The sequence below is a fragment of the Nestor notabilis genome, unplaced genomic scaffold (assembly GCF_000696875.1).
Source record: "Nestor notabilis isolate BGI_N333 unplaced genomic scaffold, ASM69687v1 scaffold16289, whole genome shotgun sequence".
NCBI lineage: Eukaryota > Metazoa > Chordata > Aves > Psittaciformes > Psittacidae > Nestor > Nestor notabilis.
Window position 1 is genome coordinate 2,215 of NW_009943424.1, and position 17,448 is coordinate 19,662.

The following is a 17,448-nucleotide window of genomic DNA, read 5'->3' on the forward strand; positions in this document are numbered from 1 at the left end:
CCTGAACACAGCTTTTTAGGCTGTTCTTGTACACCTAAACACAGCTTTTTGGGCTGTTCATGTACACCTGAACACAGCTTTTTAGGCTGTTCAGATGCTGTGCATCAGTTACCTCCCTAATTTAGTGAGAGTGATCAGAAATTCTTAGTTCCACCTCTTTCTTGGTTAGAACTGCTGGAAAAAAGTTACATGTCTTGTTGCTACTGCGGAAGCATCCATGGGCGAGACCACACTAATGTAGCCTTGCCTCTTTAGTCTTCTGGGCAGGGGGACCACCTGGGATAGCCATGCTAGTGAGTGTATCTCCAGGATACGCAAGACTGACGACTTCTGTGGGTTTTGGGGGAAAGTCCCAGAAGGAAACCTGCCAGTTACATTGGCACACACCTTTCCTCGTTGGAATGGATAAAAGCTAAACATACACAGTTTTTCCACCTGGTGAACTCTATATGCATGGCATTATATACCAGTAAGATGATCAGTCAGAGTATGTTAAACAGATACACCTAGAATGGACGCAAGTGATCCTGTCTGGGATCTGAGCTTATATAATACTTTGTAAATAAACAGTCTTCAAACTTCTGCAATGAACTAAGGATTTATTTGGCATCTCTTAGTAAATGCCATAAAAAGTCTGTTTCTCATGATTCTGGGATAAAAGCTTCGCTGAAAGACAACTTTATTGTTGCTCTGTGGCATTTTATGAGTTAAAGGTACTTATGAAGAGCTAACTTGATAACTCATGAGAACTGATGAGGAAGAAAACATTAATTTACATGTTATAATTTAGGTCTTAGCAGTTCAGGAGCTGTAGTATGAAAACAGTGGAAGAAGATGGGGCAAGCAGGTCAATTTAATATATTTTTCTTTCTTAAGTCTGTATTTTATAAACCAGGATATGATGGCATTTTCTTGTATAAGTCTATTAAAAAAGTAATCTAATATTGCATATAGTGTTTGAGGAGCAGCTCACTTACTAGCTAACAGTTTCTAGTTAAAATACTAAAATGAATAGTATTAATATTGATCTAAAATTTATTCTCCAAATATTGTAAGCCTACAAGTACGAACTATAAAAGAAATGAAAACAGAACTTAGAAGTAACTTTATTTAGCAGTGTTGTAGTAAGTATTTAAACTGTTTTACTACATAAAAGATCTAACAAGACTTTGAATAATTTTTTATGTTGCCTATGTTACCTTAAGCCTAAAAAGAAGTCAGTAATAATGATTAAGTGATCGAGTCCACGAATCTACTTTTAGCCTTTTTATATAGATGCTTTCTTCAAACCTGTTAGCTATAGGTATTGGCAGTCAAAATTTCAGAGCTTATATAGTACTGCATATGTATTGTAGGAGTACCTGTAAAATAGCAGAGTGTTGAAAATCTATGCCTGAAGGTATAAATTCCACAGATTGAAATGTATGCAGTCTCATTGAGAAAGAACGCTTCCCAGTCTACCATTGCTTGTTTGCTGAATCCATATTATTATATACAGGTCAAACATGAGGCGTCTAAATTTTTACAGGAAACAACATTTCTGATTCTGGAAAATTGTTTTTAGATAAGTACACTAAATAAATCTTTCTGTGTCCCATCTTTTGTGTATGCTTTCGAATTACATATTGTGTTGATTTTAAACCCTATAGGCTATGATAATGCAAACTACCACAGAACTCTTGAAAAGCAGCCTGAAACACCCCTTCTTGTCAATCAGACTTTTATGGAGATTTCGTAGGACTTCAGTGCTTTACTTGCAGTTCCCTACAAGAATAAACAAACTACCCAGATGAACTCAATGATGGGGAATAGCTATCAGCTGGGTAGAATGTAGTCCTGAGCCACATCCTTTACCTGCTATATATTTAGGCCATAGGATGTATTTTTTTTTCCTCTAAAATGGCTGCTACCCCTGAAGGTAGTGTTACCAACCAGGTATGCATTTTCTCAGTTTTAATTTTAATAAAACTGAAATACTAGTTTTTTCAATAGAAGTCAGATTTGGCTTTGTGTGTGTAATAGTGCTTTCATAAAATTGAAGCTTCAGGCGCTATCTTATGTATATAGAAAGCTTTTTGTGGTTGTACTGTGGTCAGATAATAAGATTACAAATAGACTTTTTGGAGCTCTTTGTATTAAGTTCTTTTTCTTTGTTCAAATTTTAATCTGTTTCTTGCCCTGTTTTTTTTTTTTTTTTTTTCAATGATTGAAATTGGGTTTACTCAGTTACTATCCTAAACTTATGAGAAGGTGGAGGATGTCCTAGTCCCCCTATTTGGCTGTTTCTAGCTCTTGGTGCTTTTCTGTCTTTCTACGTTGGACACTACCTCATTGCTGAATTGATGGTTTTGACTATAGAAATGCTTCGGGCTAGATTTGTGATGATTAGTTAGGAAAAAAAGAATTTTAACCATACATCTGTTGTATGTCACTGTATTTCACTGCTAGTGGAACTTTGTTTTGAAGTGTGTATCGGTGAAGATGTCCAACTAAGGGAGAAATGAACTCTTTTTTTCATGCTTCAAAGACGAGAAAGGTGGTAGGTGTCTGAGCAGCTACGTTTAACTAGCTGGGCTGTGTTTCCTTAATTCTGAATAAAATTTCAAGATCAACAAATACTATAATGGAGCTGCTGAGAAAGTAACTTAAGTGCTTTGCTGTTTTGTGGTGTGAAACTTTGAGAGCTGTCTGTATTAAAAGAACTTATAAATCAGCTTTTCCTTTTACTAGGATATCCGGAAATTCTTTGACGTTGTAACTCCTGGAAAGCGACAAGAATGTGAGACAGTGAAAAAGAGTGCAAAAATTAAAAATGGTGACGGACCCTCAAGGGGGAAGAAAAGGGAAAAGGAGACTAAGGTTAGTTTTGCTTCTTTTACTTGTGAAGTGCTTGGTTTCTCAGATACAGGATTGCTTGTGTATCTAGCGTTTTTAAAGTCATAATTCTTATATATTGAAAAAAAGGCTACGTGTCTGTATGGGAGGAAGCTACCACTTAATAGTAACTTCTTGCAGCAAAACTATAGGTGGTGAAGAAAATTGCTAATTTAAAAAATATTTGGGTTGTAGGGCAGAGGAGAGGTAGGTAGAAGTTCATATGGGCAGGTGCCAGTGTAGGAACCATCTGATGTATTTGAAGTTGCTTTAGCTGTAGTCCAAAGTTCTTTAAGTAGCTCAGCTTATCTAATTTTTAATTAAGATTGAGGCTTATGAGTAGAAGATGTAGGCATATTGGGAAGATCTCAGCAACTTTCTGATATCTGAAGGGTGCCTACAAGGATACCGGAGAGGTTCTCTTCATCAGGGACTGTAGTGGTAGGACAAGGGGTAATGAGTTTAAACTTAAACAGGGGAACTTGAGGTTAGATATAAGGAAGTTCTTTACAGTGAGGGTGGTGAGGCACTGGAACAGCTTGCCCAAAGAAGTGGTAAATGCTCCATCCCTGGCAGTGTGTTCAAGGTCAGGTTGGACAGAGCCTTGGGCGACATGGTCTAGTGTGAGGTGTCCCTGCCTCACACAGTTAATTATCTAAACTGTATAAAAAAGAAAGGGGTGGCAAAAAAGGACTTTAAAATCACCTGCAGAATGGGAGGATTTCTAATGGAATGGAGATTTAATGTGAAGCATCCCAGTGAAGAAGTAAGATGTTACTAAAAAAAAAAAAAAAAACAACCAAAAATATTGGCTGTGTAATTCCAATGTTTCAATGTGAAAATAAAGGACCATTCAGTGCAACTGAGAGACAGCAATTATCTCATGTGATCTTTTATTTCTGCTTTGCAATTCTAAAGTTATATCAAAGGTTTCAGATTTGAATGTAGATTATAAAATGTGTAGTTGTGCTTATGTAGAATTATATTTTTAGAAGCATTTACAGCTGTGCATGACTATAAAAAAGCATAGTTTGGTAGTCCCAGGGAACTTCTTGTCTGTGCAGCTTGTGATTTTTGTAAAATACCTAAAACTTGTCAATGTTTAAAAAAAAAAAAAAAGGAAAAACTTCCCTGAGACAGTTTAACAGTAGTTGCTGCTAGATAGAGGATGTTTGTCAGCTCTGACCACTGATACAATCTCTTAAGGCTGGTTGGAATGCTTAATGGGTGAGCAGAGAAGCTGCAGGCAACCAGGATGCTGACTAAGAAATCAGGCTAGCTTTAACTGTTGGGTATGCCTTTTACCTTTTTCAATGGGCTGTATTCTACTCCAAAGTTATGTTGAATTCTGGTGGTTACAGCGAAACTATAAACAAAATAGAACCAAAAGTGACAGCTGAGTTCCATACAAGCAACTTGGTGTGTATGGCCTCTATTTCTAGTGGAACTATGCAATATCTTTTTCGGATAAGAAGTTGGAAGTGCTTGAAAGTCTGTTTTACTTTAATTTGTATTAAACTTGGATATTTATTCTCAGCGTAATCGTCTGTGGTTTGCTTGGAGCATGTTTAGTTTTACTGCTGCAGTTTCTTCCTTATTTGCTCTGCCCTGCACCTTTCCCTCTCCACCCATGAGTTAAGCAAGACTGTTCATAAATGTAATATTGAGAAATACATTTCTGTTAGAATTTGTTTGAAACTCATGAATTTGAATGTGTAACTGGGTAAAAGCTGGAAGGACCTGTTCACTAGTTGGACTAATGGACTGTTACTCTTAGGTGAATAATTCACCCAGTGAAGATGATGATTCCAAACAAAAGCGGGCCAAAAAGAAAAAAAGAATAATCTACGATTCAGGTAGTGTTCATGGTTATTTCTGAATGCTCCCTTCTGTCTTTAGCATCAGCATTAAAGGTTGATTTATGCAAATTGTACATCTGAAAGAAAGCTGTGATTAATCTGTCATTTTAGTAAATGGAGTAAAAAACATTTTTCACAGTAGTTATTGACGGATAGCAAATTATATTTGATAATAGTAAGTGCAGTATGTGCCATGCATGAAATATACATTGCAAAGTAACTTTTAAGAAAACATCTGTTAAAGAGCCCAAAACCTCAAACCAAGTAAGAAACCCACCAAAAAATGTTAAGATAGTGAATTTGATCAAAACTGCAGAACTTTTTTTTGTTATGAAAATGCATAGAAGTTGTGTGGAGTTTTTGGTTTCCTGTTCTTTTAAGGATAAATGACGCCCTACACTGGGTACAGGAGGCTGATCATATGCTGTAAATTCACATTTCTGTGCCTGTGTGAACAAGGAGATTGTTCTAAAAGGCAGACTTGTGTTTCTATATGTGTCTTTCTCTAGTAAAAAAAATCTAGTAAATATTCATCCCATAGTTTTAAATTTAGAGCATGGAACACAGTTTATAATATAAAGCACTGCTATCGCATTCTAAATATATTCTTTGTAATATTATAATAGAGAAACCTATTTTATAACACTTAATATCTTGGAAAAACCCACACACAACCAACAACTTTAAAAACCGAAAAGTTCTCAAACTGTTGCCTGTCAGGTTGTTAGTTTAATTTAAAAGCTTGAAATTTCTAGTTTAGTTTGAGGTGCTATGTCATTTAACCTTCTTTGATTGCATTCTGAATCTTGAATTGTTGTGAAACTAGAAAAGATTGCAGGAGTTTCTATAATTTTTGACCCCTGAAGACTTCAACTGGAATTTTTAGATGCAATCTTAATAGAATAGTGCTTCTCCTGTAGAAGAAAAATGATCACAAATGGCTGTCAGAATAATGCTGTTATATATAGAAATGTGTTCTAATCTTCAGATAAACTGTTCTATAAATAATTCCTCTTTAGCATGAGGAATAGCAGTAGAAATATTTCTGCATTAAAAGTTGGAGTACAAAAGTAGTATGTAACTCAACAGTTACTTGTAAAGTGATGATACTGTCTAGAGATTTTGCAAATTCTAGCTTGTTATTAGTAGGAAAGGGAAAGGGAAATAGAGCTGTAAGCTCTCGGAGAGAGAAAAGTGTGTATGTTGCATTGTTTTGGGGTTTTTTTTGGGGGGAGGGATGTGGGATGGGAGACAATGACGGGATAGGACTCAACTGACTAAAGTCAATTGACCATGGCTGCCTTATATATTTATAATTACAATGTATGTTAGTGCTTATCGTGGAAAAAGGTAGGCTCTGAAGGGTAGCCTCTTAATGCTTGTTAATTGTCCCAGCTTCTTCAGTTTGTCCTGCTTCCTCATTTGGCTGCTGGGATACATAATCCACAGTAGTGTAAATTTGTCATCTTGACAAATTCTGGGATATGGAGAATGGTTGGTGAGGTGAGTGACAGGTCTACTAGTGTTCTGAAAAAACCATAGTGAAGCCTTAGTGATCTCTTTTTACCCTGTTGTTAGCTTGTTAGCTTTTGGAATAGGTACCATGGAATATACCAGCATAATATATAATACCGTATACATTTAATCAGTCTAATGAATCTAAGTTGGAAGTTTGTTGTGGTGTGTCTGTTGTTTGGGTTGGGTGGTTTTTGGGTGAGGTGGATTGTTTTTTTTTTTGTTTATTGTGTGTGTGTTTGTTGTTTAGTAATCTGCTGTGGTACTCTGAGAGTCACATTCCTTTACAGAAAGGTTTTTATACAGGCATATCCATTCTTGGAATAATTAACAAAATATTTGTTATTATGTAAGCAAAACCCAGTGTCTAGACTGAGTTCTGACCAAATTTTCATTTAGTCATCTATGTGCTGGAATGAATGGTGGCTAGGCTGTTAGCTGATGGAGAAAAATAAAGCTGTGCTTTGACCTTCTGTATGATACCTTTTTCTCTTGCAATTGAATACATGTGAACATGTGTTAACTGATGTTATATGATCTGTTACTTAAAACTTGTATGTATATAGCAGAAATCTACATTTATGTTGTGGTCAAAATACAGATTCAGAAGAGGAGGTGCAGTCAGTGAAAAAATCCAAGAAGGAATCTGAGAAAAAAGCAGCTACTTCAAAACGTGATAAAGTTCTAAAGCAGGATCCTGTTGTTTATATTTCAGAGACAGGTAATGGAAGAAATACATCATTATATATTTAGCTATAGTGGGGTGGATTATGTTACTAATGGGATGGATTGTTTGACTGATATACTCTTAAATACGACCAAACAACCTAATATTGAGGAAGACAAATTATGTTATCCTTAAACAAGCTAACCAAAAGCTCTTCAGAAGTTTAGCCTCAAGTATGGTAAAGTCAGGAGCAGGGTAAAACTGAGATGATGTTGGTAGTGGCTTAGGGTCATTTAAATATGCATATAAATTCATGAGCTGACACTCCCTGCTCAAGAGTATTCTATAGATTTAGGGGAAGCAATTAAGGAAATATTTTTGATGTAGTTAAACTGCTCACGAGCAGATGTTGTGAGATGACTGTTGGTTACCATAAACATGTTTGAAAACCTTTTGTGTGTTTGGTTTTTTTTTTGTTTTTTTGTTTTTTTTTTTTTTTTTACTTTACGTGTTATATGACTTTCTGTGTCTTAAATCTCTGTGTAATATGTTCGTGACTGCAAAAGTTTTGTGGTTTACTTACCAACTTTTTTTTTTGGTTGTAGTTTTTTGTTTGGTTTTTTTTGGTGTTTTTTTTTTTTTTTTTTTTTTTTTTTTTTTTTTTTTTTTTTTTTTTTTTTTTTGGTAAACCCATTATTTGTCAGACTTCTGCGAAGAGCTGGAGTTGGAAAAAAAAATAGTAACAAAGCCTTGCATTATACCTTGTATATACCATACCTCTCAGTCTTGGATTTCAGCTAAATCTGGAGCTGTTCTTGTTTTTGGGCAAAGTAGTATGTGTAACCATTCTTGATCATTTTCAGGTCTCCTCCTGGAAAAATAGTGACAGTGATTAACTGCTGAGTTTTGTTTAGTTTATATTTAGTCTCTTTAGAAGCAGTGTAGTTGAACTAAAAACACAGTTAGTTCTCCTCTTCCCCCCATGCGCTCAATTCTATCATGAAGCAGTTTTGTTTGCAGGTGCTTACTTCATACTGTGCATTGTCCTCTACTAAACTGGAGATGTTATGGAAAAGTTTCAGTGGCATTAACTACTGTTGTTTGATAGGTGACTAGTATATGTAGAAGATGTGCTACCAGCACAGGGGAAGATACTCAGGTTTTGTGGATTCTGTAAAAATGCATCTGTGGAAGAAAATTAACAGAGCTTCTAATATTTAGCTTACTGTTTCAGTGCTTCTTGAAGATGAACCTTAAAGCTTCTTTTTTTTTTTTTTTTTTTGTTATGTAATGTTGCGTGGGTTTTTCTAAATACACTTGAAATAATGTGAGTGCTTGCAACTTCAGAGCTGCTCTTACTACTGGTTGTTCTCTTACTCATTCTTAACTGAAATCTACTAGTGGCATTTAAACACAGATTAAGACTACATGTGGGCAGAATTTACTTATGAAGATTCTGACAGTAAGATAAATCTGATTCATGACTTACTGAATGGCATAGTTTGGAAGCATCTTAAATTTCACTCGGTTAATTTGGTAAGTAAGAGCCTTGTGAACGGTCTGCTCTTCAGTGCTGTTAAATCTCCTTGTCATGTTAGGTTCATTTTCTGATTTGCCTTTAAAACATGAAGTTCTCTTTCTGCTCAGGATCTATTGTAGTTTCACAGTGGTTTTTTTATAATGCAGATAAACTTAGGTATTTTGATATTGGATTTTGGTTACCATGCTCTGATCACCTGTGTAACACAAGCTGTACAATTTCCTGAGAGCTGCAGCACTAGGTGGACACATTTTGATTGCAAAGGTATTTCTTAGAGTGTTCGACGCATCTCTCTCTGCTTACTCTAATTTTGGCTTGAAGTGAGAAAGATGCGTTTTATCAGTTGCCTCTGTGGTTAGATGTATTTACTACATCTGCTCTGAGTTCAGCTGAAGCTGTAAGTATTGGGTCTTCTACAGCTGTCTCCTAGAGTAGAGTTCTTTACTAGCTGCAGTACTTCCCTGTATGGATTCTTAGAAACTCTGATAAAATTAACAGACTTGAACCCAAATCAATTTTGATAAAACACATTTTTTAAGTGTTAAAATTTTGAGAGTTGTTGTGTGGTCTCTCTTTGAGTTTGCAAAAGTGGACCCTGTCCTTGGGTAACAGTGTTTTCTTGGTCAGATCATTGCTGACTGTAAACATTGCCTCCCTTTAATCATACCAAGTATTTTTAAAACAAAAAAAGATTGTTTGCTGCGATATCCCATTAGAAGTGTGGCTTAGCTGATTTATTCTTTTTTTCTGTGCCACCTTCCTCCTCTGGCTTTTTTCGGGATCACTGTTTCTAAGGTGGATTGTGCTGATTTTTCTTGTCCTAGATATTTGATCTGGCACTTAACCATATTATGTCATGTATTCAAATGAGCTCAGTTTTCCAAAGTATCCTGAACACTTTATCTTATTTGTCCTTTTACTTGAAACTTTGTTTACCTTGATAGTTTTGCCAACAATTATTTCCTAATTAAAAGGATCTTTAATAGCGTTGATCCCATAGTAGATAAATGATCAGATTCCTGGGGAATAAACAATACATGTTAAGGCTTATTATGCAATTCAAGGTAGTATAATCAAGTTTTTCGGCATAGGGACACCATAAGAACACTAGTCAAGATTATTAGTGAAATTCCTGAAAACCATGGCACGAGGTTACTCTTATCTACAGAGTCTTAAGTGCACACAGGTTGATCTAATAGTTTGACTTGAACAATGCCTTTATAACCCTGAGACTTAACACTTTGAATTTTGTTTATATTTAATCTGTATAAATTGTTTCTTCATCTTAATTGGAGCTGTCAGGCTGAGTGTGTTTTAGTAGTATTGGTACAGCTGTTGGCTTCAAATAAATATGTTTTACAAGAACAGAAATATAGAATAGTAGATAGAATTCTAATGGAATTTGTAGGCATTTGTCCTTTTCTTGTTTTTACTGTTTTTCAGCTGAAAATTTAAATCCAGAATCAGCTTGTTGGACTCGCTCAAAACTCAGGATTTCATATTGAGGGCTCTCTGGCAATGTGTTTGAAAGAGCCTTTTGGCATCAAGTAGTCAGTAAAAGCTTGGTAGTTAATTGTCTCAACCTATTTTCAGTTTAATTTGAAACTGTCTTCCTGTTGTTGCTTGAATTTCTTTTCAGTGCTTCTATATAATTATGTGGAATGTATAATTATGTGTAATAATGTATCTTGAAAAGTGTTGGGGGATTAACTTTTTGGTTTGTATAAGAGTGGATTAATTGAGATTATTGTGTTGCTTTATTTCTTACTAGCCTCTGAAGTTGCCCATGTTTGTTTGTTTGCTTTTTAAGGCAAAAAACCCCCAAAACAAGAACAGTTTCTCTTTGTAATCCTATTAAAAAAATCCCTTGTTATCATGGCAGGGGGGTTGGAACTAGATGATTTTTAAGATCTCTTCCAACCCAAACCATTCTATGATTATGGAGACAAATTTAATTTAAATAAATATTTAGTTCAATGATGGCCAAAGATAAAGTGAAGTTATTCTGTCAGGTAACAAAGGAAAAAAAGCCTTTTTTGTGTTGATAGAATGGTCCTAGGGAACTGGGGAAAAAATCCAAATGTTTGTTGTACTTGTTAAAATACACTTTAAGTGTTTAATGAATTATGGAACCTTGAGCTTTGTTTGTAGAAGATGACCTGCTATTGTGATGTGTTGAACCCCATCTAGTTTCATCACAGGTGATTATTTGGCAAGAATGTTGACCTCACTTTTAGTGAATACTTAATCTTTCATATACCTCCTGTAGAGCTAATTATGCATATGTAGCAATTGCAATTATTGCTTGAATATAGCAAAATTCAACTTTTTTTCCTTTTAAAAAAAGCTTTGTTCTAACGGTAGGCTGAGTTATTTATAAAGCTAGAAAAAACAAAGTAGTAGAAACTGAGTAGGTTTGTAAGTTACTGGAAAACTGTTCCTTGACAGCGTAGAAAATAGGACAAGAAGAATATCTTATGAATGTACCTGCTGAATTTAGAGTCTTTTAATGCAGAGAATGTTGGGCTGGTGGGGAAACAGAACGGTCAGTGCTTGAGTTGTTCAATGTGTATTGATTTTTTAATAGGAAATATAATGGCATAAAAATTATATAAAAAATAAAAACTAGGCATGTAGGAGACTGGATGTGTGAGCCTGGCAGCTCCATGTGCTGTTGCTCTACATTATAATTTCAGTGAATAATTTTTCCATTTAATTTGGATGCTGCATTAAAGGCTTTTTAATCCCTTCTTCTGGAAAGCAGTATGAAGTGAATTCTTTTTTCTGGTAGCTCAATGCAGATGTTAGCTGGGGTAAGTGTAGTAAAGCTATTTTAAATTAAGGAGCTGTGATGGTACCCCTTAATCCAGTGTTAATTTGGTTGCCTGATAGTTCTGTAGAGAGATATATTCTAATCATCCTCCATGACTGCAACAAGCACTTTTATTAGTTTTTTTTTCCTTTGCTGTTTTTTCTTTTATTATAGAAAAATACAGAGAAATATGCATATGTTGTAAATGTATAAAGTCCTTTGAGTATTTACATTTTGCATTTCTTTGAGCTAAATTATATGTCTTCAATGGTGTGTCCCTAATCTTTGATGTTGTGCATCTGTGTTAGTTTTCAACTGAGGTCTGGCTTTATTTTTCGCACATTTATACTTTGGCTCCTTGTGGCATGAGAGTTGTGAAAGACAAGGTACGTTTTACTGGCTATTTGTATGCCCATAAGAGCAAGGTGACATTAATGGTGATGACATTGTAGGTAGTACAGGGAAGTAGAAACTGAGATCTCGTAACGAGAGCATTTAGAATAGCACTGTTGAAATCATAATGTAGGGAGCAGCCTTTTTGTTTTCAATCACTTATGTCTGTTTTCCTTTCTATCTCCAGCATGGTTTATGAAACCTGTTAAAGATGAGGTAGATGAATGCTTAACTAGATTTTAATGTTTTTAGTCTTTTAAGCGCAAATGAATCTTATTTCTTCTGTGCTGTGTCCTACGTAAACAGCGCATTTTAAAGGTAGGACCTAAGATCATAACACAGAGGTAGTACTTAGTAATGTTTGGAGTAAAACTTATAAAAATACTGACTCACGCAGATAATTTGTTTACAAGGTTGCTATGCCACTGAAAAAAAGCAATGCATTGTTCTTCACTACATCAGTAATTCATATACTGTTATTGTAGGCATTTAAGTGGTATGGATACAGGTAACCTATTTGCAGGTAGTTTTGGTTTTGCTTTTTTGTTTTTCTTATACCAGTTATGGTTCAGAGTTCACAATAATTTATTATGGGCTCTTTTCATGGTACAAGTATTATGTGGTGCACCTAGACTGTTCTAACTTAATTTGCAATTTTTCAGTAGTTAAAAATTTAAGATGTAGGAGACTTTTTTTTTTTTTTTGAAGCTTTTTAATTATTTTCACACAGCATGTGAGAACACTAGGTAAATTTTTATACTGAAATATGTTTTCAGAAGATAAAAAATAGCATTTCAAAAGTTCTTGAGGTTCACGTTGTTTTCTATATAGCTTCTCCATTGATCCCCCCCCTGCCCCAGTACTTGCACAAAAGACCTTTGCTTAGAAATACCATAAACTTAAGTTAACCATTCAGTATTTGCATTTAAATGATAAAATTGGGTGGGTGAAGTTCCCTAGTTCCCACCATCCTGTATGAACTTTCTGTCACTCTAATGCTTAGTTTCTATTTATTTATTTATTTCAAATTTTTGTGAGACAAGGAAATGAAGCATAGCACTTGTTGAAAATGTTCTCTCCTTTAGTCTTTTTGATACAGCAGTTAAAATGTTTCGTTTGCAGTGATTATTACTGTGTTGAGCACTAATAAAGTCTTCTGGAATTACACTACTAGGTGTTAAAGTTGCAATTTTTTTCTATATATAAAGCTGTTTTTAAGGCTTATTATTAAAAATGCAGCTAACTAGCAAAATCCCATTTAGAATTCCCAGTATCTCTTCGAATGAGTGTACAGTTTTCTGCTTTACCTAGTCCCATTAACTTGGAATGAAGCTACATTTAACATGAAAGCAGTATGTTAAGGAAACAACAGAAGTTTTTATTTAGACTGTAGTACTAAAAGTGACCTTTCTTGACTTGAAATGTAGATCCTTTAAACAATCTACCCAGTTTTAAAAATATAGTTAAAACAGTGTGGAGTTATAATTTAGAATAGAAGAATATTTTCCGGTGCTTATGCAGTGACTTCTTGCCTCTCATAAGCTGTGGTCTCACATGCAGGATGATTTGAAACAAAATTTCAGTAAGTGTCTTTTTTTTTTTTTTTTTTTTAAGAAACTTTGTAATGAAGCCTTAGTTTTGCATTTAATCAGTAATACTAAAGCTCATTTAATTGAATTGTTGCTTTAAAAATCTCAGTATGAAAGTTTTTGATCGCTTGTTCATTCTTTTCATTAAGGGTTCCAAGATTTTTCTGAAAAAATCTTCTAAAAACCCCGAATATCCTATGTCTTGTTGCTTCTTTGATAAACCTCAGTGCAATCTGTTAGAGGTCTGCTTAAGTGTTACCACTTACATCTCTGAAATAGTGCAGCATTAACCTGTTAACTGCTATAAGCTGCTTTTTTAGAAGCAAAATAAAATTATTTCCCTCCAAGTAACCCTGAACCAAAATAGGGAAGTTCGGTGCTGTTAGGAAAACTTAAAGCTTACCAGAACCATTTCAGTTTTACTGTTTTGAAATAAATTTACCTCTATTTGGCTTTTTCAGTTATCAGAGAGAGTTTATACTTTCTGTTGAATCTGGTAGTGGAATGTCTTGTCTTGTTTATCATTCTTAAGTTTTCTCTGAAACTTTTATCATAGTTGACACAGATTGTCATGTACCAAATAAGTTAAACGTGAATGTGGTGTCTTCATGTCACTTGGCAGCTTCATTCTTTGGAAGAGTGTCTCTTCAAGCTGCAGCTGTATTAGTTCAAGATGTTGCTGCTTTCCTCTGCCTATTTCTGCTGCTGGAGGTATTTTTTCTCCCTTTTCTTCCTGCACATCTCCTTACTGAGCTGCTTGAGTAACCGATCTTCACTCGGTTCATCTGCTGGGTTAGCTGAAAATGTAAAAGAGGACTTCTTCTTTTCTTCTTTTTTTTTTTTTTTTTTTTTTTTTTGGCTAGATTAGTTCATTTTGCCTGAAACGGAACATCATGTCCTGAGTGGCTCAGTACACTGAGCTGCCTGAGTGAGCTGCAGCTGCAAAAAAAGGAACGCATTCATACTTGCCTGCATTTATTCAAGTAATTTTTTTTCCCTGTTTCCTCATTATTCATTTAGCGCTGCTGAATATTGCTGTCATGTAGGTAGCTTCAGGCAACTGAACTTCAGCGTGAAATTTCATTGCAATGTGGGGATTCGCATCTCCTTCCATGAAATAATAAAGCTGCTCTTATGGTAAAAGTAACCAGTTTTAGTGAATAAAACTCTCTTTAATAAACTGGAAGGTGTTAATGGACCACTACCTTCTAATTGCCTGCCAGGGTAATATACACAGCAGTTTGTATGGCAAGTGTATTTCATTTGGAAGGACTTGCTGTAACTGATGGTTTTGCAGATAAAAATAACTGCAGTTTAAATACATTCAGCCTTCTCAGATATTTTAATGCTCCCAAAACATCTTTCTAAAGATACTAGTAAAAGATAAGTATTTTATTTTGAATGTATTGAACAAAAGGGTGTCAGAGGCTATGTAGTTTGGCATTAAAGTATATAATGGCAGTTACTGCATTGAGGTCTTAGATCCCACAACCTTTTTCCTGTAAAGTGAAAAATGTGAGAGAGGCAACTTGAAATTACCTTTGATAACTGGAAAATCCAAACGTGAAGTTGTTTCAGGGGAGTGAAGCTGGAATGGTTCAGATAACCTTTATATTTTTATAAGAGCGTGAAACCTTGACATGTTGATACAGGCAAAGTGCTAACACTTGTAGTTTTAAGTGCATGTTTGTAGTACATCTAAAATTACTTAGCTTGTTAAGAAATGACATATGTTTTTCAATGAGGAGGAAGCTTCACACCACCACCCCACCCCAATTTAACATACATTTATTGTAACAAGTATGAGTTATTTGTAACCTGTAGGTGTCCTGCCTGTATTTGGAGATGGTTTTGTAAAGTCATTAATAAGGTGTTGTCTCAGTCTTAAAAAAATTGTATTCTAAACAGCATAGAAATGAGGGAATTGTATCCTGTACTGATGAGGAACTCAACCGTACAGAAATAAGAAATGAAGATGAATAAAATATGTTGTTCTGAAGGCTGAGGATCTGCCCTGTGCTGCTTGTCACCACTGTGACTGCAATAGATTGCTCCCTTTTTAGATTGTCTCAGGTAGTTCCCTAATCTCAGCCTTTTAACATGATCTGAATTTAAACAAATGTTTAAAACAGCCTAGATTGAGAGAGTTCAGTTAGGAAACGACCACAGATGTTGCTCTGTAATCAGCAGGTGAAACACTGTTGAGAGAGGGTGAGGACAGGAAAGAGGAAGAGGAATAACAGTTACAGGCGGGTTGCAGACATTAGTTTATTAACCTAATTGTGCTACTACTGAAAGAGTATAAAATGAAAGCTAGATGTGCTTTAATGTCATAGAATAAATCTTAAAGGCCCCAGGATTTAACAGTTGTTGTTTGTTGCTAGGGAAGTTTGTCCTTGTACATTGCCTGGCATAATAGGTCCCTGCTTCAGTGTAGTGTTTGCATCCAAAATAACTAAAAGCAATCTCCTGGCTGTCATGCCTATCTGTTCCATTAATCACATGATTAGCTTTCTCTTTGTCACATCTACTTAATGTCCAGAAAAGTTGACTTGAATACATGGTCTTGACTTGTGCTTGTGATTCAGAGCAAATCCTGGAAAAAAACAAATGTGAATGCTCAGGGTATTTTTTCAGGATACAGCACACAAATAAAGTGTCGGTGTAAACAGGAAGTACTGTTCTTAGGATAGTCTTGCTCTGCTATACAAAGATTTTGCAACGTAAAAGTAATCTAGTTGATAAAATTGATTTATCTTTTTGACTTTGTGAAGTCCTTGCTTGCATGTAAGGATCTCAACTGTTTACCTAGCAATGACTGTAAGAATGCAATTAATCTACAATTTTTATAAGATAAAATCTGAATTTTCACTTTTAGTTTTCTACAGATTGTTGGCTTGCTTGTGTGAGTGAGAATGCCTCTCTCCTTTTACAGGTCGTGTGTTGAAAAGCGTTGACCTGAATGGTGCAGCAGCAATACTAGGCCTCTCAATATTTTCGAAGTTGTAAATGTACAACAGTTCAGTGGTTGTAATGTCACGTTCATGCTTGTAAGGAAACTGAAAGTGTACAACTGATTAACTTTGCTGTTCACTTCTGTGGCAGTAGGCATGGATGAGCAGTTCATTTCAAGGAAGAAATGTAAAGGTCTTGATGAAAAAGTTGGTGTTCTTAAGTATTTGAAGTAAAGGTAGAGCCTGGAGATCAGGCACATTTGTGACGTGCTTACGAATTTCCTGAGCCTGAGTATCTGTCCCCTTTTGAAACCCACTTCATAGCGATGGGGTGCTTTTGTCTCCCAGTGACCACTTTAATGTTCTCATTCTGACTTTTCTTTATAGACAGCTGTTCATAAGTGCTTTGAGTCTCTTGTCCTTTTACAGCCACTGCTTGCAGTCAATAAATGCTTCTAATCCGGTTGTTTCTAGGAAGGGTATAAGTAAAGCAAAGCTCTGTTGTTGGCAATACTTAGTACTGGTATCATAAATGACTTAAATCCACATCCTTTTTAATTAAAACCTAATTATATTTACTCTGCTGCTTTCTACTTGAGAGAAAGCAATATCCTGTTGGTTTTTTTTGTCATTATTTAAATGATTTTGAGTGAATAATGAAAACCTCAATATTGCAGGCAGATCTTCTGATAACAGTAGTGATGGGTAAAGATTTGTTTTTAGCACGGAACAGTCCTTAGCTTAAGAAAATCTGGGAGTGGGGGAGGAAGGGAAGAATAGGATTTGTATATTCTATCCAAGACAAATAGATGTAATTCCATCTACATTAACTGTTGGTTTCTACTAATACATTTTACTCCTACAAATGTGTTTTCTTGTTGAACTGAAAAATTTAAAAGCAGCAAAAATATTTCTAAAATTAAGTTTGAGATAAGCAGTCTCCTATACGGAGCTCAAACTTGTAAATTGGGAGCCTAAAGCATCTAGTGTCCAAATCTCCCAGATATGTAATGGTTTGTTAAATTGAGCTAAATGGCAGTAAGGGATTTACTGTGCTCTAGGGAAAGTAAAGGGTGTTGAGAATAGTAAAGATTTTAGCTTTGTGGTAAAACCTGCTGCTCTCAACTGAGGGCATAGGCTCGAATTTTCTTTTCCATATATTCCTTTGTAAATTGGCAAAAATGTCACTTTGTTGTAGATAGTTGGTTTTTTTTGCCTTTAGGCATTCTTGATTTAACTGCTGAA

General features: G+C 35.2%; 1 protein-coding gene across 1 annotated transcript in view; it reads left to right on the forward strand.

Moving 5' to 3' along the window:
- Window positions 1–1,899: 1,899 nt before the first annotated feature.
- The window catches only part of RFC1 (replication factor C (activator 1) 1, 145kDa), a 34,314-nt gene continuing 18,765 nt past the window's right edge, over window positions 1,900–17,448 (forward strand). The window contains exons 1-4 of the mRNA XM_010021936.1: window positions 1,900–1,935; window positions 2,731–2,859; window positions 4,652–4,730; window positions 6,850–6,969. Coding sequence (XP_010020238.1) covers window positions 1,900–1,935; window positions 2,731–2,859; window positions 4,652–4,730; window positions 6,850–6,969 — 364 coding nt within the window. The remainder of the gene's footprint in view (window positions 1,936–2,730; window positions 2,860–4,651; window positions 4,731–6,849; window positions 6,970–17,448) is intronic.